Source organism: Xenopus laevis, chromosome 7L (genome assembly GCF_017654675.1).
Source record: "Xenopus laevis strain J_2021 chromosome 7L, Xenopus_laevis_v10.1, whole genome shotgun sequence".
NCBI lineage: Eukaryota > Metazoa > Chordata > Amphibia > Anura > Pipidae > Xenopus > Xenopus laevis.
In genome coordinates this window covers 112,935,824-112,960,773 of record NC_054383.1, presented here as the reverse complement: position 1 = coordinate 112,960,773, position 24,950 = coordinate 112,935,824, and the positions used below count along the sequence as shown (strand labels likewise).

Sequence of the window (24,950 nt, the reverse complement as noted above, 5' to 3'; positions counted from 1 at the left end):
TAACACATACCGTGCATTTCAAGCTACACTGAGGGAATAAGCAGGAGGTGCAAGAATTGCCTGCTGGAGGGTTCACAAGTGCATTAAAAGTTTGAAGATTTAAGTAAGGAAAATAAACATTATTTTTATATTTTTGTGTAAAAGTATCCATCAATGCACCAGTTTTTTGAAGCTGTAATAACTTTTGCAAATCAATCCAAGTAGAAGTGTTATTCATTATTAATATTAATCCATTTTCATCTATAACGATTCCTCCAAAAAATTTTGGGATCTGCATAATGACATTTTAGGAAATAATTGATTTTATATGAACAGGATCTGTCTGAATCCTGAACCAAAAAAACATATATATAAAAAAAAATACGGTTATTCCAAGTTTAAAGGCTGGCGTAAGAAATCTGCTGTTAAAATGTTTATTTGCTTGTCATTTGAAGATTTTCGTGTATAAAATTACATTTTACTCTACTTTAATTTAATTTAATTCGATACCCGCTTTATTGAATCCCCCCTAATGAGAGATATGTCTGAAACAGCAGAACTTTGAGGTTTCTCGCTGAAAGTAGAATGCAGGTTTGCTTGCTGTATTAAACAATTAGAATCAGCAGAATCAGACATTTCTATTGAGCTAACAGCCGACACATACACTTTAAATGTAATTACAGGGCAGACGTGACATTAGTACCCTCTAGTAGTTATACAGTACAATATGGCAGTGGTTCAGTTCACAGATCTGTGGCAATCTCCTTATTAGCAATTACTTATGATAATGAGACTAAAAAAAGACACAAGCCTGTCAAGCATTTGTAACACTGAAATATATTCCACAAGACTACAAACTGCACATGAACCTCCCATTTCACACCAAATAGATAAATGGGTGCAAACCTTGTGTTTTTTTTGCACACTTCCCTCCATGGCAAAAATGGAATACGGAGACCTGAATGTGCCCTGCATTAAAGGAGAAGCAAGTAATCCTTATCAGAAAGGTCCACCTAAATATACCAGTAAATCCTCAAAGTAGGGCTGCTCTGAGTCCTCTGTCAAAAGATACACTGCATTTCTTTCATTCTATTGTGTACAATAGAATGTATCAGACTTCCTGCCTTCAGCTTAAACCTCCTTGCCCCGGGGAGTGAGCATGCTCAGTTTGCTACTCTTCCTCCCCCCCCTCCCTTCTCTGCTTTCATTTGAGCCCAGAGCTATAAGTGAGCAGGGAGAGACTCAGACAGGAAGTGATGTCACACCGGCCCGGATTTGTGGCGAGGCCACAAAGGCCCGGGCCTAGGGCGGCGAAGTTTATGGGGCGCCTAAATTATTATTATAGGACAGAATGTAATGGTATTTTGCTTCTATGAGGGGCCTGCCCTATATGCTTGTTATATACTATACTAATACAGGTATGGGACCTGTTATACAGAATGCTTGGGACCTGGGGTTTTCTGGATAAGGGAATTTTCCATAATTTGGATCTCCATAGCTTAAGTCTACTAAAAAATCATTTAAACATTAAAAATCCAATAGGCAGAGCAGACTCTCCTTAATTTCCTGTTTATACAGGCAAAAATACTCATTGCTATGAGGTGGAATTCAGCTCACCCCCCACAAAAAAACCATTGGATACAAATGGTCAATGATGCTGTCCCTCCATACCAGCTATTATATTTACAGAGAGGTTGCCCAAACAAATTCTTTGGTCATATTTTTGACATGTGCTTTGTACTTGTTATTCTATGTCAATTTTGCATAACAGATAACCGAATGGATGCTGTTAAAACTGATGCACTCAAGATGTGGATGTATGTTTGTTAAAAAAGCAATAAAAAAAGAAATTTAAAAAAAAAATTAATCCAATAGGATTGCTTTGCCTTCAGTTAGGATTCATAGGGGGAAATGTAATGAAATACACAAAGAGCAAAACTTTGCGAATTAAAATTCACATGATGCAATGTAATATTCTTAGTTAGGCTGTTTTAATTGCGCATTGTGAACCTTTATCGGGAGTTTCGTTAAATACTTTGTCGAAAAAAAAACGGTTTGCCATTTCGAAATTTTATTACATACACTGTAAACATTCGCTATCCTACTGTTGCATTAGGGGCAAAGTGTTCGCAAAGGCAAACATTTTCACTTTGCGAACATTTATTCGTAATGCAAACTATTTTTGCGTTAGCGACTAATATACCACCCCCCCATTATATCTTAGCTGGGATCAAGTACAAGGTACTGTTTCATTACTACAGAGAAAAAGTAGTAAAAAATTATTTAAAAAAATCTTTAATTATAATGTATTCTATGGGAGATCATTTTCTCGTAATTTGGAGCTTTCTGGATAGCAGATCGTATACCTGTACCCGATTCTAGATTGGTCTATATCTGTGTGACCTGTGTAGGCAGGCCAGTGCAGTTGTGGACATCACGCCTGGGACATGCTGCTGTCACACTTGAACAAGCAGAAAAATAGCACAATCTCAAGGTTATTCCCCAAAATACAGTGTTTTTCTAGTGCCCACTGAAAATTATGCCACCTGGCACATGTTAAACAGGATAAAATTCATAAATCCTGTGTCAGCTGTATGGAAAAGCCACTAGCAGGCAATAGTAAAGGGCTGCCTTGACTTTGTGCATCACTCACAGTAGTATGTGCAATGGGTGCACTGGTCATTCAATATAAGAATTTATGCCTATGACCGATGCTGGAGCCGACTGCTCACGATGAAACGCACGCTTGAAATCAGATTTTTAATTGCACTAAATCCATCAGTGCTGTTTGGCTTTACAGTCACATCAGTAGCACCGTGTGCAATCTCCGTGAGTTCTGTCGGTTCAGAATACATACATGGTCGGCACAAACACACGTGTACATACAACCCTCACACTTCAGAGCATCTAGAACTGACCTAGAATGTCCTGAATTGAAATCAATATGGTATGATTTATTGCCCTGGATGTGCAGCTGGGAGATCTTGCTTGTATAGTTCATCAATCAATCATGAAATCATTCTGACTCCGCCATGATGAAGACACCAGTGATACATTCACGCTTAGCATCCTTCCTAATGTCACAAAACCCATGTCACCCAACAGAATAGCCTCTCCGCTATATTCTATAAATCATCTCTGACAGAGAGACTTCCACTGACAACATGATAATTATTTCTTTAATACTAGCCATTGTTTTTATTCCTCGTTTCTCTATGGCCAGCACCGCCCCTCTCTGCCGTCCTTTCAGCTTCCCTCTGTCAGGAGCTTTGCCCTTTTGCACAAGGGAATTAGACATTAATAGGGGGTGTCTGCTTCTCTCTCTCCAATTATGTTTTATGCTCCCCCCCAAACTAGTTGCTATGAAACATGTTCCGGCTCACTGATTGCCATGGTAACAATACCATGAGACTGGGAAAGAACCCAAAAAAAGAGGTTGAAAATTGCAGGGAGGAATGCGAGAGACAGACAAAGGGGACAAATAAAAACCTCAGAGCAGCTGAAAGTTAAGCAGACATATTTCCAGCACACTGTCATATTAACAGCCACCATAAGCAGCACATTGACTACTAAGTTGCAAGTGTCAGAAGCAAAATAGTATGATTGTCTGGCCGATGCCCTTTTAGCTACTGTTACTCCACAGCATGTTGTTAAAGAACTAAAGGTGAAAGTTCTGGAGCCAGTAATGTAAAGTGTTAGTTCTTTATCTTTTCTGACTATGGCCTTCTTGTTTTCCATCCATATACAGGTATGGGACCTGTTATCGGAACCTGGGGTTTTTCGGAAAAGGCATATTTCCCTAATTTATCCTTGAAGGGATACTGTCATGGGAAAACATGTTTTTTTCAAAACGCATCAGTTAATAGTGCTGCTCCAGCAGAATTCTGCACTGAAATCCATTTTTCAAAAGAGCTTTGTTATATTCAGTTTTGAAATCTGACATGGGGCTAGACATATTGTCAATTTCCCAGCTGCCCCCAGTCATGTGACTTGTACTCTGATAAACTTCAATCACTCTTTATTGCTGTACTGCAAGTTGGAGTGATTTCACTCCCCCCCCCAGCAGCCTAACAACAGAACAATGGGAAGGTAACGAGATAGCAGCTCCCTAACACAAGATAACAGCTGCCTGGAAGATCTAAGAACAGCACTTAATAGTAAAAGCCAAGTCCCACTGAGAAAAACAGCCTACATCCTAAAATGCAGGCACAAGTCATATGACTGGGGCAGCTGGGAAACTGACAAAATGTCTAGCCCCATGTCAGATTTCAAAATTGGATATAAAAAAATCTGTTTGCTCTTTTGAGAAATGAATTTCAGTGCAGAATTCTGCTGGAGCAGCACTATTACCTGATCTGTTTTGGAAAAAAACATATTTTTTTCCATGACAGTATCCCTTTAAGTCTACTAGAAAATCATGTAAACATTAAATAAACCCAATAGGCTGGATTAATTATATCTTAGTTGGGATCAAGTACAAGGTACTGTGTTATTATTACAGAGAAAAGGGAAATCATTTTTAAACATTTGGATTATTTAGATAAAATGGAGTCTATGGGAGAAGGCCTTTCCATAATTCAGAGCTTTCTGGATAACAAGTTTCCGGATAATGGATCCCATACCTGTACCATTAAGGGCTGGCAGGTTTTCCCTATTGTCTAGATATAAGATGGATACATGATTAAATCAAGATCTGTATGAACAACAATGCCTACAGAAGATTCCACTGAAAGGGTTCCTTTTGGCCACTGACAAGTTATCATTCTGTGATGGTGGCCATCTGTGGAGAAGCTCCATCTATTTTAGGAGGTACCTTAATACTACTAAATACCCTAATATGGTGCTAGACCCTAATGGAGAGTGGCCTACATTATCAATAATGTGACATTATTTTGTACCAAAATTGTATCCTTTCCCAATGACAGACCGGCAAATTTTAGCTTGGCTGCTGTGAGTTACTGAACCTAGGGCAAACATTAAAACTATTTTTATATTACTTTGAACTCGTGCAACACTACTTCATCAAAAATTACCTGAATGCTTATTGGTCTGCAGGCATCCTGCTAGGTATTATGCTTTTTTTCAGTTCTCCTAATTTAGTTCACCTAATTAAAAAGGAGAGATGGAGAGTGATACTGTGCTTAACTTAACCCCCTTCATAAAGTATCATTATTAATTAAGGATGCACCGAATCTAGGATTCAGTTCGGTATTCACCCGAATCTTTAATGAAGGAAAAGATTCGGCCGAAACAAAAATAGTGCAACTTTGTGTTTTTGGTTATTGCCTTGCTAGGCAACTGTGAGTACACATAACTCTTGCAAGGCTCTGAAGTTTGTATTGCTCCAACGTTTCTCAATACGAAGCATTAAAGAACCCCCAGGCCACCGAGCTGCAAAACGAGGCCCAGAAAGGGTTACAGTTCCTTGAGGGTTCAAAGAGAGTCAACTCCCTACCTACATAATGTATCTCTGCCTCCTGGGAGAATATTTTACATTTGCATTTTGCACAAACCCATTCCTTATGTTGGTTTCAAATGCAAGGCCTTGTCCCTGAAGGACAATTAGTATTCAGGGTATAACAATGAGTGGCATGGTGCTGCCCTTTCTGGAGACTGTGGTGCTGCGCTAAAAAGCTCATATTGTAGACAACAGGGACCTCTGGAGAATAACTAAGAATAACTGGGGGCCCTTATCTCTGAAACCCAGCAGCTTTTCTTATGAGAATATAATTTCCATGATTTAGAGCTGTATCAGCCCTCGCCAATTAACAATTAATGTCAAATAGAATGATGTACTATATGTGTCTTCTGCATACATTTATTCACCTACTTCCTCAGCCTTAGCGAAGTGGGGAAGATATATTGTATTATTCAAAAGTGACAGGATTAGAGAGCCTTCCTATGAAGCTGTCCCTAAGAAGGGATGGAAATAAATCATGGCTGGTAGAAGGTCTAGATGGCCATGTTGAATTAAAGACCTAGCAGCCACCTTTGCAGTTGAGCAGAAGATAGTTGAGGTGCTGAGCCAGGGGAAACCAAAAGAGACAAACCAAGAGAAAAACATCCTAGGTAATAGATTCATGTTGCAAAGTACCTACTTACATGGTGTAAGTTCAAAGGAACTCTAATTTGTAAAAGGAATGTAATATAACATTTTTCATAATAAAAGCAAATTAAAGCAATGTTCCATGATAAATGTTTAATCATTTTAAAGTTAGTCATAAAAGATAATTGCTACTGAATGCATTTCCTTGTGCCTGATTGGTTTGGTACCACTTTCTTGTCCCAATCTACAACTACCGTATATACTCGAGTATAAGCCGATCCGAGTATAAGCCGAGGTACCTAATTTAAAAAACTGGGAAAACTTATTGACTCTAGTATAAGCCTAGACACAACTACAGCCCTGTCTCCCAGCAGCGCACCTTCTGCCAAAGAGACTCCCCCAGCGATCGACCGGACTTCTTTGCAAAGTTGATGGTGACAGAGAATTGTGCAGAGAGTGCTGTGTGTCATAAAACCATCACTGATCTTTCGTATAACCAACAGATGGCGCTGTGTGATATTGCCATCACTGTTAATCCTTTATTCAACCAACAGATGGCGCTGTGTGATATTGCAGTTACTTTTATTCTTTGATATAACCAACAGATGGCGCTGTGTGATATTGCAGTCACTGTTATTCTTTGATACAACCAACAGATGGTGCTGTGTGATATTGCAGTCACTGTTATTCTTTGATACAACCAACAGATGGCGCTGTGTGATATTGCAGTTACTGTTATTCTTTGATATAACCAACAGATGGCGCTGTGTGATATTGCAGTCACTGTTATTCTTTGATACAACCAACAGATGGCGCTGTGTGATATTGCAGTTACTGTTATTCTTTGATATAACCAACAGATGGCGCTGTGTGATATTGCAGTCACTGTTATTCTTTGATACAACCAACAGATGGCGCTGTGTGATATTGCAGTCACTGTTATTCTTTGATACAACCAACAGATGGCGCTGTGTGATATTGCAGTCACTGTTATTCTTTGATACAACCAACAGATGGCGCTGTGTGATATTGCAGTCACTGTTATTCTTTGATATAACCAACAGAGGGCGCACTGTTATTCTTTCATAAAACCAACAGAGGGCATTGTGGGATATTGCAGTCTCTCCCCAAGTGAACTGTTGGTATAGGAATGATTAAAAGTGACTGCAATCGGCTACTGCCCGCTGACCCGAGTATAAGCCGAGGTAGACTTTTTCAGCACATTTTGGATGCTGAAAAACTCGGCTTATACTCGAGTATATACGGTAAGCTGTTTTCTGGTTGTTAGATCCCACTCAAGTCCTTTATTATGTCAGTTGTTCACTTTCTGGCTATTGACCCATGTCTGCTTTCGACTATGATTCCTGATGTGTATCCTTGAATACATTTTGTCTGCAGCCAATTGTTCCTTGTCCAAGTTCCTGGGTGCGATTTCTTGTCTGTTCCTGACCATCCCTAGTTTGCTGTCTGTCCTGACCCAGCCTGTGACCTTCACTACGTCTTTGTCTCCTAGTTTTGTACTGCTCTGCCTGATCGTATCGACTCTGCCTGTCCCTCGACCACGCTCCTTGTTCCCCGTTCCTCTAATTCACATTTGATTTCTCTTGTCTGCCCCGAACGCTCTCCTTGGTCCTCTCACTATAAGACCAGCATCTGAGCATCGGTGGGCTTTTCCAGAAGCAAAAGGCGGCTGTTATAGGCAGAAGCATGAGCCGAGGCCTGGACCTTGGGGTTTGTTCTGGGTTTGGGATACAACAGCATGGTAGTGTATTAAGAGTCTGACTAGTGCAACATTGTTTTAGGGATGCACCAAATTATTTTTTTTAGCATTTTGCCAAATACTGAATGATCTGAATCCCCCTAAAAAGATTCGGACAAATCCCAAATTGTCTCCGAACTCTAATTTGCATATGCAAATCTGCAAAATCACTCCCCAGAAAAATGTAGTATGCAAAAAAACAAAACAAAAACAACAGCTTTAATTATCAAGCGGTCGAAGGAAACATCATATCATGGGTTAGGATTTGCTTTCGCCAAAAACTCAGGGTTTGACCTTGTCTCTTGCTTATTTTCTTTCCTTTTTAAAACATTTTCATAAACAGATAAAAATCAAAGACACTATTTCAAAAATATTGCTGATTGAAAAACAAGTGTAAATAAGTAGTCTTTTTAACTGGCAAAAAGATAACAAACATATCTTTAAATTGTCCAAAAATGATCTGAACATTTCTATTGAGCGAATAACAGAATAACCATACAAATAAAGTGTCAATCAACGCTCAATGAAGAAAGAATAACATAAAATGCTTAGAGATGTTTCCTGAAAAAGGTAAATTATTTTAACAAAGTTTCTGGTTAAATCCCAAAATAAGCAAACAATACCCTTTTTGACTGATCAAAGATATCTACATATTTAGACCAGAGAGACTAAAAAGAGCGCTAACAAAGCAGTATCTGTGCAATTTATTTAGCAGCACACAGGAATGTCTAGGGACAAGGAGCATGAATGTCTGAGAAGGCTTCTGTTTTTATTTCCTAATAGAGGTTATTTTGGATTTTTAACATCTGAGAACATTGTTCCGATGCTATGTTTCCTTTTATACAGCAATAAGGGCGATTACAGTACTTTCCAACTGACAATCACATTCAGCAATGGGCACAATACTATAATGACAATCAGAGGAAATTTTGCAATCAGCCACAGGGGCTAAAAGCTTGCAAGGTTCTTTTTTGTGAAAGCCGGTGCTGATTTTCTCAATAAAAAGAAAGTTGCATTTTGAATATTGTCAGGTAATGGCCTAAAGTGGGTTATTTGGAAAAAAAGGAACCAGGCTGTTAGCTCTGCATGTCATTTATAAAGATTACCCCTATTTGGGACTGCCAAACCAGTAGCCACATGCTGCGCTGCAATTTGGAGATGATTTACACTATTTATATGGGGAGTGACATGAACCTTTAAGTTCTAAGCATAACCTTCATTTATGATCGTGAACTCCTATTTATCAAACAGCTGCCATGGCTTAGTTTTACCCCCAAACTGACATACATGGGATTAAAAGGCTAAATTAAATTGCTGCTATTTAATGTGTTCAAATAAATAATTCTGCTTTTGCCTTCTTAGCTTTGCTTTAAAGGGATCAAAATCACCTTATTAAAATTTCATACAGTTCATAAAGTTCAGTTGATGCTGCTGCAAGGTCTCCCTAGCAACTGAGTTTTTCCTTGTCGGCAGTGATGGGGTAAAGCCCCTCAATTCTCATACTCGTCTGCCCAGTAACCCATAAATGTTCATTTTGCAGCTCTGCCAGAGCCCACTATTGATTCTCTTAAAAACAGAATTGTTTGCCCTTTAAAGGAGAACTAAACCCCCCCCCACTGGCCCCCCTCCGTGGGCCCCTTCCCTGCCTCCCCCCTGCTAAGTGTTACCCCAGAATTGTGTCACCTGTAGGATTACTGACCGCACATGCAGAGTGAGCGCAGCAGAGCTCATGGACGCCATCTTTGGCACTTCGGTAATCTTAGTAAAGTGAGCGCCATATTGGCGCATGGGCAGTTGGAGCATGTGCCGGAAGTGACAGAAATTGCCAAAGGGAACGGAGAAAACCCAAAGATTACTGAAGCGCCGGAAGATGGCGCTCCGCTGCGCTCACTTTGCATGTGGAATCAGTAATCCTACAGGGGGCACAATTCTGGGGTAACACTTAGCAGGGGGGAGGCAGGGAGGGGGTCAGCGGGGACTTATCACCGAGGGGGTTAAATTATAAGAGGAACAGCTGACAGGTATACTATGGGGCAGGAAATAATACTACAGGAAGATTTATATAGGTATCTAAGCAAAGTAAAGAAAAGTCAGAAGAAGTAAATAATTTAAAAAAATTAAAAATTAATAATGAAAACCAATTGAAAAGTTGATTAGAATTGGCCGTTCTATAACATACTAAAATTAACCCCTTTGAACAAATGTCCAGAGTTTTCATGTTAATTTGAAATATTCAGCCAAATCTTATTTGAACCCAAAAGATGTGGCTAAATCCAAATCCTGTGCTAAGATGTTCTCCAAATCTGGAACCATTGTACAGACATAACGATCAGGTGATGTACAAGCTACAGCTGCTCAACCCTGATGACTTTTCCTTTGGAGGGAGTACTACAGAACCAGGCCTTAACATTGGGTGGCTCTTGAAAATCAGTTTGTACTATTCCCCTGGAGGCAACCAGCAGCTCGGAGGCTGTAAAAGTGAAGACTAAACTGGTCCCCTCTTCTTTATTCAGTAGTACTAAATATAGGTTTTCAGGATCTCTGGAAACTGTTTGGGAAACAGTAGTGTTATACTGCCTGAGCCTCCTAAATGGCTACCCATATTATTCTGTATGCAGCAAGGAGAACCAAATGAGTACCTGATAGCATCCCTGAGCTCTGCATTGTGGCTAGACTCCGATGCAGCAAGCTCCCAGTTCCATTAAGAAAAATGTATTATCGATATCATTTCTATTTATACTGGATGTTCCCAAAAGGCCTTGGAATTCGGATTGCTTTGTCAATTTGATAAGGATGAATGCAAGCACTCTCTCACTAGAGACTTGAGTGCCAATTGTAAAATGGGCTCTATTTTATCAAATGCAAAAATGATTTTAATTTCACACCTTTTCTACAAATCGTTAGAGAGTACTTTCATGCTATTTTATCATCAAAACAATTTCTACTTGTACAATAGGCCCATCCTTTCTTACCTTCTAAGGGTAAGGGCACACCTGGCGATTCGGGGAGATTTAGTCGCCTGGCAACTAATCGCCTCTTCTTTGGAGCGACTAATCTTCCTGAACGGCTTCCCCCTCTCTTCCGCCGGCTATAATGAAAAAACGTCTGCGGCATGGCACACGCGGCACTTCGTATTCCAAAGTTACCTCGTGAGGCAACTTCAGGCGACTTTGGAAAACGAATCCCCACGTGTGCCATGCTGCAGGCGTTTTTTCATTATAGCCGGCGGAAGACGGTAGCTGTTAGTGAGATTAGTCGCCACAAAGAAGAGTCGGTTAGTCGCCACGCGACTAAATCTCCCCAAATCGCCAGGTGTGCCCTTACTCTAAAAACGCAACACATTCACAACTGACATAAGTGAAGTGGCCTTTGCATTGCATTCCCTTTAAATTTCTGAGCAGAGGTTTATTTTTTCTCCTATGTCAGCTTTAATTCAAGCAAACCTGCACAAAGGAACTTCTGACGATTTACTGTACTACTGACAGGGAGCTGTATCTGTTGTGTCAGGTAAGAAATGCGTTTGCTCTCTGTCTGCTCTGCAGGTGAATGAGCGCACAGACAAATGTTTTGTTCCTTGATACAAATGTACAATATGTTAATGTCTAGAATCTGTAGCATTTTCTCACAACACAGAAAGAAAGACACGCAGCAGATTCCAGACAGCTGTATTATAAGGCAGGCAATATGAAGCTGGCTTAAACAAAATGCATTCTGCAGCATGTAACAGATCAACGCAATGGCCTATATTCTGGACAAGAAGCAGTTCAAAGTACAGAAAGCTTAAATATAAGTTATATAAAACATCCTTATATATGTGTGAGGCTCTCTAAATGTTATTTTAGTGTAAACATTTCTGAAGGATCTAATAATATTAGAAAGAACAGGTTTCAACTTCCATGTTTCTCTTCCATTATAAAAGGAAACTTCCACCTGAATCCTTTACTTTCCCATTTCCCATTTTGTGGCCAAGATAAAGAAGTGATATATTCCCACGGTGTCTGCCTGGGGATCACATCCTCTTTATTCAACCTGTCCAGTCCCTGTTCCCAGGCACTGGGATGCAAGGCAGTAACCAGTACTAAAAAAAAAGTCAAATATTTGGCACGACTGAGCAAAATAAAAATGTAAGTTTTTACTTATTATTAGGAGAGGCCTATTTGCCTCTTGGGGTGAAGACAAAACCATGAGTACATTGTGCATTCAAGAGTACGAGATTCTAGTTATCAAACCAAGCTTACATGTGATGGGTTGTCACAGCCACCTACCAAGTTCAGCATAGGACCCTCGCCCACCCTACCCTTTATAAGGCTTTAGTAAATTATTTTAACCTAAGGAATTTTTGGCACGAATTATTTTACATAACATTTTAACCTTACCTTGATACCTTCTACTTCATCCAGAGGCTCCTGGTCCATGGACCATGGTCTTGTATCTGCAGTCTAGGCTCTGCTCCACATCACCCAATCCTATTTCAACTAAATTGTACCCTAAGTCGATTCAGCCTAACTCATCCCCAAATCTGGCCTATAATGAGCTGGTGATCATGAGCCCAACCTCCTGACTTCACTCCAAAAATTCTCCTGATCTGAAAAACCAGATATGATTGCTTCTCAGTATATCTCCATTGACATATACATGGTGGCTGTCATATTTCTTGCCTCACTTGGAATCAAAAACATCAGCAGGGTGCATTCTGGTAATACAGCAGCAACCCCCCCCCCCCAAATATTTTTATAAATTTAAATATGCAGAGACTGAATTTACTGTGCACAGAAAGCTATGCGCTCATATTTTAATGTCTATTAAGAATACAAGAGACACATAATGACAGTCGAAAAACGGATACATTTTATATTTAACGGTATATAATAAAATAAAGCAAAATATATTCTCCCAGAGAATAATAAAAACAAACAAATAAATAATAAAAACAAACAAATATGCCCTGAGAAGTCAATTTCAATATGCAAAATTGTTTCTATGAATCAACGACATAATGGTTCCGGAACAATAAAGGAAAGAAAGGCAAACCCCCATTATGTTGTACAAGGAAATAAAAAATGTTTCATATGCAAAAGAATGGCTGAAAATAAAAATGTTCAGCACTTACCGAAAATGCATTTTGCAGAGAGTTATCTTTCACATTTAACTTCTCAGCAGGCAGTCAGCAGCCCGCCTTTGGGGACAGTAAATGTCTGCTGGTACATAAGCTTGTTTATTAACCCTACTGACTATATGGATATAAAGCTTGCTGCAATACTTCAAAGTCTCAGGGTTACTGGAGGGTGGCACAGAACTTTCTCCCTACAATAATATTATCAATCAATGGAGGAACACACATTGGACTGCTTTCCAGGTGCCTATAGTAAAACTATATATATATATATATATATATATATATATATATATATATATATATATATATATATATATATATAATTATTGATACACCATATAATATGTTATATAATATGTTCTTTACACTTTTAGCTATGTACATTATACATCAACATGGCAAGCCTGGAAATCAAAAATAAGCACCTGTTTGAAGCCATGGGAAGCAACATCCAAGGGTTCAGAGAGCAACATGTTGCTCACAAGCCACTGGTTGGGGACCACTGAGGTAGAGGTAAAACCTGTCAACCTCTAGACAATTTGGGGGCCTGAAAAATAATTTGCTGTGCGGCCCAGTAATATCTAGTTACCCCGCTGCCCTTAATGATTTATCACTTGCATCCAGGGCCACAGTAAATAGGCCTTTTGTATTGAAGGGAAGGAAAAACTGATACAATTTCTATGGACATGCCAGTATGAAAATGATTTTGTATATCTGCATATAGGAACTATCTCTCCATTACTGTATTCTTGGAACACTACACTATGCAGATTCTGCCCATTCAATATCCAGCCCGCTTGCTCTATTCAGTTATTTAAAGACTGTCCTTTATGCCAGGAAGTTCAAGCTACTCCTACCAATTCTGTATAACAATACCAGCACTTTGGCATGTCAGTCACAGTACAAGGCATCACTAGGATACCAATGCACAAGCCTGGAGATAACTTGGCAGCACAAATGTCAGCTGTTGTTCACTAGAGAAGAAACATAAGGAGATAATTTACCAATCCATGTCTTAATCTATAGTTTTCACCTATGGGGCACAGACCTTATGCAAGAAACATCCAAGAGTACACTCAAACCTAGCACAATGCATGTATGTATGAAATGATGAATGGTGGATTTATATTCTCTAGGTCTTATGGCTTGTAGGTTTGAAACACTAAGGGGTGATTTATTAGTGATTTCTTTGTCTTTTTTTTGCTTCCCCGAACCACTTTTTATCTCTAAAATTTGTGTATTAGAATAATTACCCTAAATCACAAACATTTTGTGATTTGTGACACCATGTAGATCTCAATTGGAGCTGTTCTTATCAAATTATAAAATCTTACTTTGAGGTTTTACAGACCCAGCGGTCTTGGTACACATAAATACCAATGACAACGTTAAAGTCCTCAATGATTTAAAAAAAAACAAACTAGAGGACAGTTAAGGGAGAGGACTTCCAAGGTAACTATCACAGAAATATATGTGCCACAAGCAATGTTAAAAAGGCAGAGTTTAGGGAGATTGGTGTCGCGAGCAGGGCTTTGGGTTTCTCAAGAACTGGGCTGATTTTTCAATTGGCTACAGGCTCTTTGCCAGGGATGGGCTGCAACTCAATGATGATGGTACAGTTGCTTTAGGGGAAAGGATCCCTAGAGGGTTGGAGGAGATTTAAAATTAGGTATCGGGAGGGTGCAGTTAGGTTAGTTAGCAGACAGGTTAAATAAGGTAGTGGGCACAGTAAGGGAAAATGGGGGAGGAAACTTGTTTGTGGGTACTGATAAGGACAGGGAGGACCACATGTTGTATATGCCAATTTCTCATGTTGTTCCAGTAATAAACGTATGTTCTCAAATGCAGGGAGTCTGGCTGGTAAAATCGGAAAGCTAGAGGTGTTGGAGGGAAAATATGATGTGATTGGTGTTGCTGAAACATGGCTTAATTAGTCAAATGACTGGGTAATCGGCTATACTTTGTTTAAGAGGGACAGAAGCAATAAAAAGGAGGAGGGGTGTGTGTGTCTGTTAATCAGGATTTAAAAGCCAATATAAAGGAAAAAGTTATGGTGGGAAAAAAAGGAGGCTGAAGCCTTATGAGTGGCAGCAAATTAATTGCAGAGGTTTGCTATAGACCTCCTAATGTAAGTAAAAAGGAGGAGGCTAGGGACAGATTCACTAAATGGCGAAGTGGCATTCGCTAGTGAAAATTCGCCAGAAATCTCATCCGTAGGGACATCGCCAATTCACTTACAGGCGTAGAGGACAATTCACTAGCAAATGAGACCTTCGCTAGCGTCGTTTACACACTATCACGAGGCAACTTTTCGCTCTGGCGAACATTCATTACTCTGCAAATTCACTAATATGTGAATTTTCTTAACATTACCTCTTACACCAGAGTTTAGTTCCCCACCTCAGACCAGGCGAACTGATAAAACAAAGCTACATCTTCCTCAATCATATGTCAATGACATCATATCCTGAATGGCGGAAATGCAAATAAAGTTGTAAAAAACGTTAAGGACTTTTACTTTTTTTTTAGAGCGGGATTGCCTTCAGAATTTCTAACTATTAAAGATTTATGAGTGAACAATTTTTTAAAATAATTTGAGGGGCATGTTACTTTTATATAAGGGTGGGCTCAAGTGTAGGATATAAGAGGATCTCTTATGTATTTATTATGGCTCATTGGTCATGTGTTTGAAAAAGTGGCCACATCAAGCATTTGCACCAACATTAATTATAAAGACGTCCATACAACTTTTAGGTATCCGCCCTATTCAAATTAACCTAAGCGTAAGAGTGCTAATGAAGTTCGCTATGAATGCTCGCACAGCCGAAGTAACGCTAGCGAAAATTCGCAAGTGTTCGGCTGCTGAGACTTGACTTTGCATTTTTTTTGCACGAATTTGCACCTGCGAAGTGGCGTGGAGTGTGGCAAAGCAGTCAATGGCGAAAATGCGCCTTTTAGTGAATTTGCCCCTAAGCTCCTAATGCAAATAGAAAAGGCTGCTAGTTTGGGGCAAGTAAGGATAATGGGGGATTTTAATTACCCAGATATTGACTGGAAAAAGTTTATAAACCTTTTTATGTCACAGGTTGTTGAGGGGCCAACCAGAAATCATGTTATACTGGATGTAGTGATAGCAAATGTACAAGAAGTTGAACCCCAATGTAATATTGACCATAATGTGATCTAATTTAATGTTTGGTGCAAAAGCAAGTTGCTTCAACAAGGTCCATCTATATCTAACGAAATTTAAAGGTGAAGCTCCCCTTCAAGACTTTTTATTTTTAATCCTGCAGCAAAGGATCTCTGCATATTCTGTAACGCCGGCAATAATGCTGATGCAGACATCCTTGTAACCTGCTATGTCAATGACGACTGCACTTGAGAAGTGGAGGAATAAATACTAGCACTGGTGACCTATATAAACCTACTGTACCTATACATGCCTGTAAACATGCAGGCATGTTACAGGCATGTTACAGGCAGCTACTCGGATTCCACTCTTCCCTACTCCGATTGCACCTCACATGCCAAGCAGATGGCGGGGTCTAATTAAATGTTGATCAGCTGTGAACCTGCCACCTAAATAAATGAGTGACCTCGGCACAGGCTCTGGAATATAGCAAGCCCGGTTCTGCAGGCGCGGAGGGCTTATTGTTTACGAGCAGATAAATGACTGAAGGAAAACAGGTATGGAAGGCAGTTTCTCATCAGAACCTAATCTCTTCTGTCAAACATGGTTTATGCACGGCTCGGAATACTGCAGAAGATATGGGATTTTTAATCATTGTCGCTGGAGGGATTTGATGCAGACAGTGATGGACAGGGGAAAATAGCTCATGTATTATTTCTATGCCTTTGGCTGGGTCGTAAGCGTAGTCCCTGATATTAATGTGTCGATGGTAGTGATGGTTGAATCTGACCCATTTTGCTTTGCCAAAAATTCGCAAAACTGGAAACTGGAACAGAAATGCATTGAAGTCTATGTGAGACAAAATTGAGCGACAAATTTTTGAAGTGCAACAAAAATTTTAACCCATTAACGTCTGTGGGCGTAATTTTCGCTCATCACGCTAGTTTCTAACAATATCCAGTATATATATATTTCTCTAAATAAAAGGTTTTGAGCTTTGAATATAATATACCTTCTTCAAATCCATAAAGCAGCATATTTACTGCATGAATTGTAGTCACAAATTAAGCAAAATATATAGCTAGTGGAAGATACTGACAACATACAGCAGATAAATTAAAGGCTGTTTAACCCCCCCCCCCCGTTTGTAATCGATAGTACACGTGTCCTCCCCAACCCATCTATACAGTGAGGTTGGCAGTCTTCGCACTTGGACAACTCACATACAGTGTGTGTCCCGATCCAAACAACCCAATGCAGAATCACTGGAAACCCCCAGGAAGGACACCCTGCCCCTACCACAAAAATTTGGGCACCATCATTCGAACTAGACATCCTGACAAGACTCCTACCTGTCCCATATTGATGGTGACCCTGGTTTTCAACTTTTGCAGAATCTTTGCAGTTCTAACTTCATGGATTCTCATTATAACATCTTTAAGCACATTACTTTCATTTTAGTATACTGTGAATTTGCAATAAATACAGTTTAAGTAACCTTGCAGTTGGCACTTTTATGTCATCATTCTGACTCTTTTTAAAGTAAAGCATATTATACCCTCTGGTTGCCAGTCAGTTACCCTAACAACCAGAACGCATATTTATTTGGAAGGCCATATTTTTAATAGTAATTATTACATTTATACTTCATATTTTTCTAATCAGCCAACTCAACTAAACTGGTTGTTTAGTCGGTGACCTCAGTGACTAGGCAGCAGAAACCAGTGTGTCGTGAGTTTATTAATAATCAGCCCTGTAGCATCAATTACTATGACAGAGTTAAAAATGTTTCTGCTAAAGTTTTCATCATTTCCAACAAGCCCTAATTATAGCCTCTCAGCAGCAGCCCAGAGCACACTGAGCATGTGCAGTGCCACTGACACAGAAAAGATGGCCTAAATAGGTCCAAGGGGAGCTTATATGGACAACTTTGATCATTAGGGTTATAAGGCTACCGAACCTCTAGCATTTTGCAATAACTTTAGCATATGAAACAAAATACAGCCGTATATAGCCATATTCTTTTTTAGGCATTAGTTCTCCTTATATCCTTAATAACTAAAAAAAAAAAAAGACAAAAATGTCAGAGACTGTCATTGCCTATGCCACAGGAAAAGTTAGTTTTATCATAGATTAGGAGATTTGAGACCTTTAAAATTGTACTTGCTATTTCGTAAAAGGAAAAGGGCAATAATATAAATTTCTGGATTCTTGACTAGTGTACAATAATATTCCATGTAACTTCCACTTTAGAAAAACAACTGCAAGAAATCTTTGTTATGCTCTAACAATTCTGATGAATAGATCTGGTGGTTCATTTATTAGGCCTGTGTTTGTTGATTCTGTAGAATGCCCTTGTACTTTGCTTCTGAATATTCATCTTAGATTTATCTTGAAGACAAATGCACATAATTATGCAGTTCCCTCAACCCCCCCCCCACCATATTCTGTGAAAACACTAGTGACCCACTAAAACAAATAAAATCACAAAAAAACATATATTTATTTTAATAAATAGGGCTATAGGGGTTTTTCGTATGCATACATACCGACATTTAAGACTAAATCTGAAATGATATATTAAAATAGTGAGATGGGTAAAGTTCAGCAAGGCCAAGAATGTTTTGAAACGTACCTGTGCACTTACCAGGCAAGCATTACACCCATGCTAAGGTTATGAAGGTAATCAAAGATGGGACATGAATGCAGGTAATTTATAATATGAGGGCCCATATTTGAAATTGGTGTTTCCACAAGACTAGAGGGTCAGCTCCAGCTCATCTTGCTGCCAAGGACTTTCCTCCCTTTCATAAGCCTGATTCTCTCCCTCCCTCCCACTCTTGCTACCCCGCATCTCTCCCTAAAGCCCCATGGTACCATGCCCAGCATCGCCACAATATGACTTTGCCTCAGGCCCTGTTTACACAAGCTACAAATCCAATGTGATTACTGGGGATGTATTACATGAAGTTGTTCCCAAGTGGTAAGAATATCTGTACTGCAGAATTACAGTTATACTAGTTTTTGCATCACTGCTACAATTAACTGTTGATTCTTTCATCTGTCTGCACTGCTGCAATACCAACAAGGCCTGATGGTCATACAACTCCAGATGGGGCAATGAGGTTTTTGTGCTCAAGACCAGTACATCTCGGTCCCTTGTCCACTCCCACTCACCATTTCTCTCCATCACCTGCTGTCGTCCACTCACCACAACACCACCCCTCATGCTCGCGAACCCCAGAAACCAGCACTCCCCATTTACACCCTCCACTCTTTCGCCTGCTCCCACAACTGATCACCCTTTTAGATACTTTTTATCCCCCCCCCCCCAAATTGCACCCACTCCCACTGTTGCACCCTAGGCAGCTACATAATCTGCCTACCCTTAGCTTCAGCAGGAAGCTGTATTCATTCCTTTATTCCACTATTTCACTCCCAGGCCCAACTAATCCTGCCTGTTTCTGAGGGAATTTGGGTGCATGTTAGGACATTTCAACAGCAGGAGTTAACAGAGAGTAAGTGATTGGGTGTGGGGTCAAAACATGGTGACAAATAATGTGTGAGACCTCTGCTTCTTCTATGAAAAGACCAAATAAATGGTAGCATAATGCACCCATGTGGTACTAATCATGAAAAAGTCCAAAAATGGAAAACCCCTGCACTGGGGATGCCGGGCAGCCATATTGGTAAATAATCATAAATATATTTACCTCACATTGTTATTGTTTTGCCCACTTCCCAAAACACCCCAAACTTCCATGTATGATCCGGAAAGACCTCCTCTTGCAAAATCATCTCCATACCCCATGGCACTTGCTATCAAGCTGCCCCACCCCATGAAGGACTGTGTAGCAGTGACACATACTTGCCATACCTGCCGTATTCTGACTCTTATTTCTTTATTGTTTATCCTTCCCATTACTGAGCGCCTCTTCCTCTGGAATGCAAAACTTCATCTCTCCCTGTAACCCTCTCCTGGTTTGTCACGTTTAGCTGGCTATTCCTCAGCCAAGCTTGGGTTACACCACTTGCCCTTGTCTGCAGCACCAAGAGACCTGACCCAAATTCGGCCTAGTCTGCATGGCGTCTCTATCCTATAAGAAACCACCCTCAGTCTCCCTCTGTTATAGGGGACAGTCACCCAAGCAGAATACCACAACATTATATGCATGACTGCAACATCAGCAACAGAAATAACTCCATTTACAATTAAAGGCAAGGGATACAATCTGCCCTTTATTTGGAAAGAAACTATAATACCAATAAGTAAACTTTAAAGGGGAACTATCGCCAAAATTAAAATGTTATGTAAGCTTCATCATACTGAAATAAGCCACTTTCTAAATACAATCAATTAAATATTATGTACTGTTTCTGAAATAATCAAGTTTATCTTCACTATCCCTCTCTCCGCATCTGTTTCTCTTCATTCTGTCTTCATGCAGGAGTTGTGTGTCAGATATTCATTGACAGTTAGAGCCAATATATCTTATAGGGAGGCTCCTTTTGCCTAGAAGATGTATTATAGCTCACACTATTAAACTCACCAGATATCATGTCTCTACATGCAGAATTTCTGCAAAAGGCAGTTATTTTGTTAGATTTTGTTTGTAATGGAATCAGTTGAGTGAGCTCTAATACATCTGGTATACGATATATTAGATCTAACGGTCAATGAGTATCTGACCCCAAATATCCCAAATGCTGCAAGAAGAGAGAATGAAGAAAACTACGGTAATGCTTAGAGAGGGTTAGTAAACATAAACTTGATTATTTTAGAGACAGTACAGAATTTTTAATTGAGTGTACAGTATTTAGAAAGTTTCTTATTTCAGTATGAGGAAGCTTAAATTAAATTTCCATTTTCACCATAGTTCCCCTTTAATAAAAGGTCTTATAGCCCACGCTATTCTCTTCTTTGAGACATGTTTATAATAGTGATGCGCGAATTTGCGCCGTTTCGCTTCGCCGAAAAATTTGCGAATTTCGCGAAACGGCAAAAAATTTGCGAAACTGCAAATTTTTGCCGCGAATTTTCGAGGGCGTTTCGCGAATTTATTTGCCCATCACTAGTTTATAAACATTTGTTTTATAATTGGGTAGGCAGAGACAAGGCAGCAATCCTGCAGTCAATAAATTACATATACAAATAAGTCCATATTATTATTAAACAGAACACCAGGCAAGGGTGTTTATATAAAGTATTACAATTGTCTGTAATGCCTGTAAATATTAAATAACTCTGGGAGCTGGTGGGGAGCACAGAAGATACGGCAGCACTGTGCGCTGGATATCAAATTATATTGAAAGGATAAAGGAAAATCGATATTAAAATACCTTGGGGGGAGATCTAGGGATATCTTATAAAAAAGTGAGAGGCAGATATGTATGATAAAGGAAGAGTCATACTGCTATTGTAACACAGCCCAGGAAATGAGGCAATACATTTATTATTATTATTATTATTATTATTAACATGTATTTATATAGTGCCAACATATTGTGTAGCACTGTTAAGTAAATGTGATTATAGAACTAAATCACATGAATTATATACATAGAGCATATGGAGTTACATACATCACAATCAATACCGGTACAAAAGGCGAGGAAGGCCCTATGCAGAAAGAGCTTACACTCTAAAGGGAAGAGAGTAATACACAAGGTGTGGGAGTGGGCAAGATCTAATTGAGTGGGTGAGAAATGTGGTACTGTATGTGGTGTTGCATTTGGTAGTTAAGCAGAGTGAGGGTAGGCTTCTCAAAAGAAGTGCATTTTAAGAGATTTCTTGAAAGCAGAAAGTTTGGGGGAAAGTCGGACAGATCGTGGGAAAGAGTTCCAGAGGAGGAGTGCAGCCCTTGCCCTTTACCAATTAAATGCCCGTTTTCCTTCACTCCCCAATCACCTAAGTTTCACCTAAGCCTGTTTTAATTAAATGGCATAAACTTCTGTATCCACTATATACTAAATCTTATATGCACTGCAATATGTACATATTGGTACACCCCTTCTCGGGCATTCACCCCTATTAATTTAGACACATGGTGAGGGGTAATGGCACATGGGACTGTTTTGGAGCACTTTAAGGGCAGTGTTTTTAAAGTCTTATAAGCCGTTACCAAAAATCCTTATTCTGCATGTAAAATTAGCAATTCTTTTAGAAGCATGCTGCGGAATGTGCTGGTTTCTGTGCAGTCTTGCAGCTAGTTCAATAGACAGCCAATCAGAATGTGGATTTTATAGGTGTCCCGTTGTAAACGGGTAAAGTGACAGGCCTCCTTAACGGATTAATAATTGCAAACGCCCAATACTAGCACCTTACAGGATCATCTAGGTAGGCATAGCAATCACATCTTAAATGTAAAATTGTTTGGGGTGCAAATTTATTATTATTTCCTCACCTTCAAGGACTATCTTACATGTTATTCACATTAGGAACTGGAGAGAGCAACAATAATGGCACCATTCACATGGGAAGTGCTGCCAAGGGATGGAGCTGCTTCCGTACAGTTCCATTCTGAAGCTCAGACTTTACAGAATGTTCTGTAGCAACTTGTAGCTGCACATGAAAAACCTTCAGAAGAAAGAGAGGCTAATGGAGTAAATACTGGGGGATAATTCCCATTGCTTCAAAGTCACACGACTTGAAAGTTTGAATTGGGTTTGACTACTGTGAATTAAAAATAAACCTTAATATATTCCCTTCCACGGTACCTTATAAATGTAATCTTAGTTTATATGTAACCCCCACTATATTATATGTATATACTTACAGCTTATATGTGGCCCCTCCATACATTGCGCCCTCTCCACAATATATTATATTTATATTTATGCACCTGCTCAGTAATACTGCATAGATTATTGTGTATATATATATATATACCAGCCATTTATATGTGGCCTTTTATTCAGTAAATGTCCCTACAGTACATTATAGTTATACAAATTAATATATACACCCTGTTGGTAAGTAGTGAAACTCAGTAAGTGGCGCCCACAGTACAGTATTTGCCCCATTTATTTGTGCAGCTGCTCAGTAATACCCCATATAGCAAAACCAGCCATATATGTAGCCTGCCCTGTAGCAATGATAATATACATGTATACATGTATATATACCGGTCCCAATCCTAGAATAATTAGCTGCCATAGATATACATATACGTTACATGTGCACATTACAATCCCCGCAGTGCACGACAGGCTGTGCCCCTCTTACCTCCTTGGTAGTGAGGTTTCCCCGCACATATTTGGCCGCACTGATGCGCAGAAAGCCGAGGAGAAGCAGTAGCATCCCGGGGCCCGCGTGGGGCCCCATCACCGGGAGGGAGGTCGGCAAGTGCGTGCGCTCTAGGGCAGTGGGCAGAGTGGGGTCGGCGGCGGATTCCAGCAGTTGTGCAGCTCCGGAGAAGGATCAGGCGGCCGGGGAAGGGACAGAGTGGCGCGCACAGGCTCAGCAGCAGCTCCGGGATGGATTCCACGGAGGGGGGGATAGGAGGCGGCACCGGGGGAACGGAGCTTGGCGCGGGCACAGGCGGACACGGGGGCGAGCACTGCAGAGACACGGCGGGATATGGGGAGAGAGGACTTGGAGCTGGCTGCTTTATGCACGGGCAAACTGAAGGGGTGTGTGGAGGGGAGATTTCGGGGTGTCCTGGGAGATAGAAGGCTCTGTACCTGGGACTGGAATGTGTGGGTTCTGGGGTGTCAATGTACTGGGGGCAGATAGATGTGTAACTACAAGGACATCTGGGGGTTTTTATCAGATACAACAGAGTTTGGATACTGGAAAATGTCGGGTTGGTCCTGGTATTGGGGGACACGTGGAACTAGACATGGGGGACACTACTAGGATAGGGGTGTGTCTGTATTGGAAAGAGTGGAACGTGCTACTGGGAGACTGGGGTATCTGCCCAGCAAGGAATGTAAATATTAACTGCTGTGGTTTCATTAAACTGGGGATCCGAGTACTGGGAGATTGGGGTGTCTCATTTCTGAGAGAAATAGATTGTGGGAGGCCAGGGTGTCTGTACTAAGGGAAATATGTATATCTGGAGATAGGGTGCCTGGACTGGAATATGGATATATTGCAATATAGAGGTGCCTGGACTGGAATATGGGGGTCTGGATATGGGGGTATCTACTGGAAGAGGGGAAATCTGGAAGATGGGGTGTTAGTACTTGAAGGTATTGAGAGACACATTTTATGTACTGGAGGAAGAGGAATCTGCATATTAGGGTTATGCTGGTGTCTGTACTGGAAGAAGGGGAATCTGAATATCAGAAAATAGGGGGCCTGTGCTTGCAGAAGGGGAATCTGGATGATTGATGATGGGGTGTATTTGGGCTGGAAGAAGCTGGATACTGATACTGAGAGATGGGGCTGTTTGTAATGGAGAAATGGAAATCGGGGTACTGAGACATGAAGGTTTGTGCACAGTAGGAAGGGAAATCTGGGAGATCTTTGTACTGCATCCTGATATGTTAAGAACCTGGAGAGAGAACTGTGTATATCCGGGAATGGAGGGAATCTATACAGTGCTACGCAATATGTTGGCGCTATATAAATACATGTTAATAATATTGGGACTAGGGGTATAGGTTGTGTACAGTGGTAGACAGAAGATCTGTACTGGGGTAAATGGGAATATGGGGTATTTGTACCAGAGTATGAGTTTTCAGTGTAAATGAGGCAGGTGGGTTGTATACCTATAGAGGAGGTTTGTAGATAAGGCAGTGGGTAAGAGGATGAGGTGGGATGATTGGGAAGCTGATGCTAATATAATAGAATTCAAAACAATTTAACCTATTCAATTTATCACCAATATACAGGATTAAAGGGGAACTACACACCATTCACCTGAGTCAAAACGTAGCCACCTCAATTGCAGTCGACTCATTGGCAGTCTCAGGC

General features: G+C 40.2%; 1 protein-coding gene across 2 annotated transcripts in view; it reads right to left on the bottom strand.

The window, feature by feature from the left end:
* tmem145.L (transmembrane protein 145 L homeolog) overlaps window positions 1–23,504 on the bottom strand; it is a 56,550-nt gene extending 33,046 nt beyond the window's left edge. The window contains 1 exon segment of one of the 2 annotated variants that reach the window (NM_001095175.1): window positions 23,256–23,504. In NM_001095175.1, coding sequence (NP_001088644.1) covers window positions 23,256–23,354 — 99 coding nt within the window. In that variant the 5' untranslated portion in view covers window positions 23,355–23,504. 2 annotated transcript variants of the gene reach the window in all.
* Between the last annotated feature and the right edge of the window lie 1,446 nt (window positions 23,505–24,950).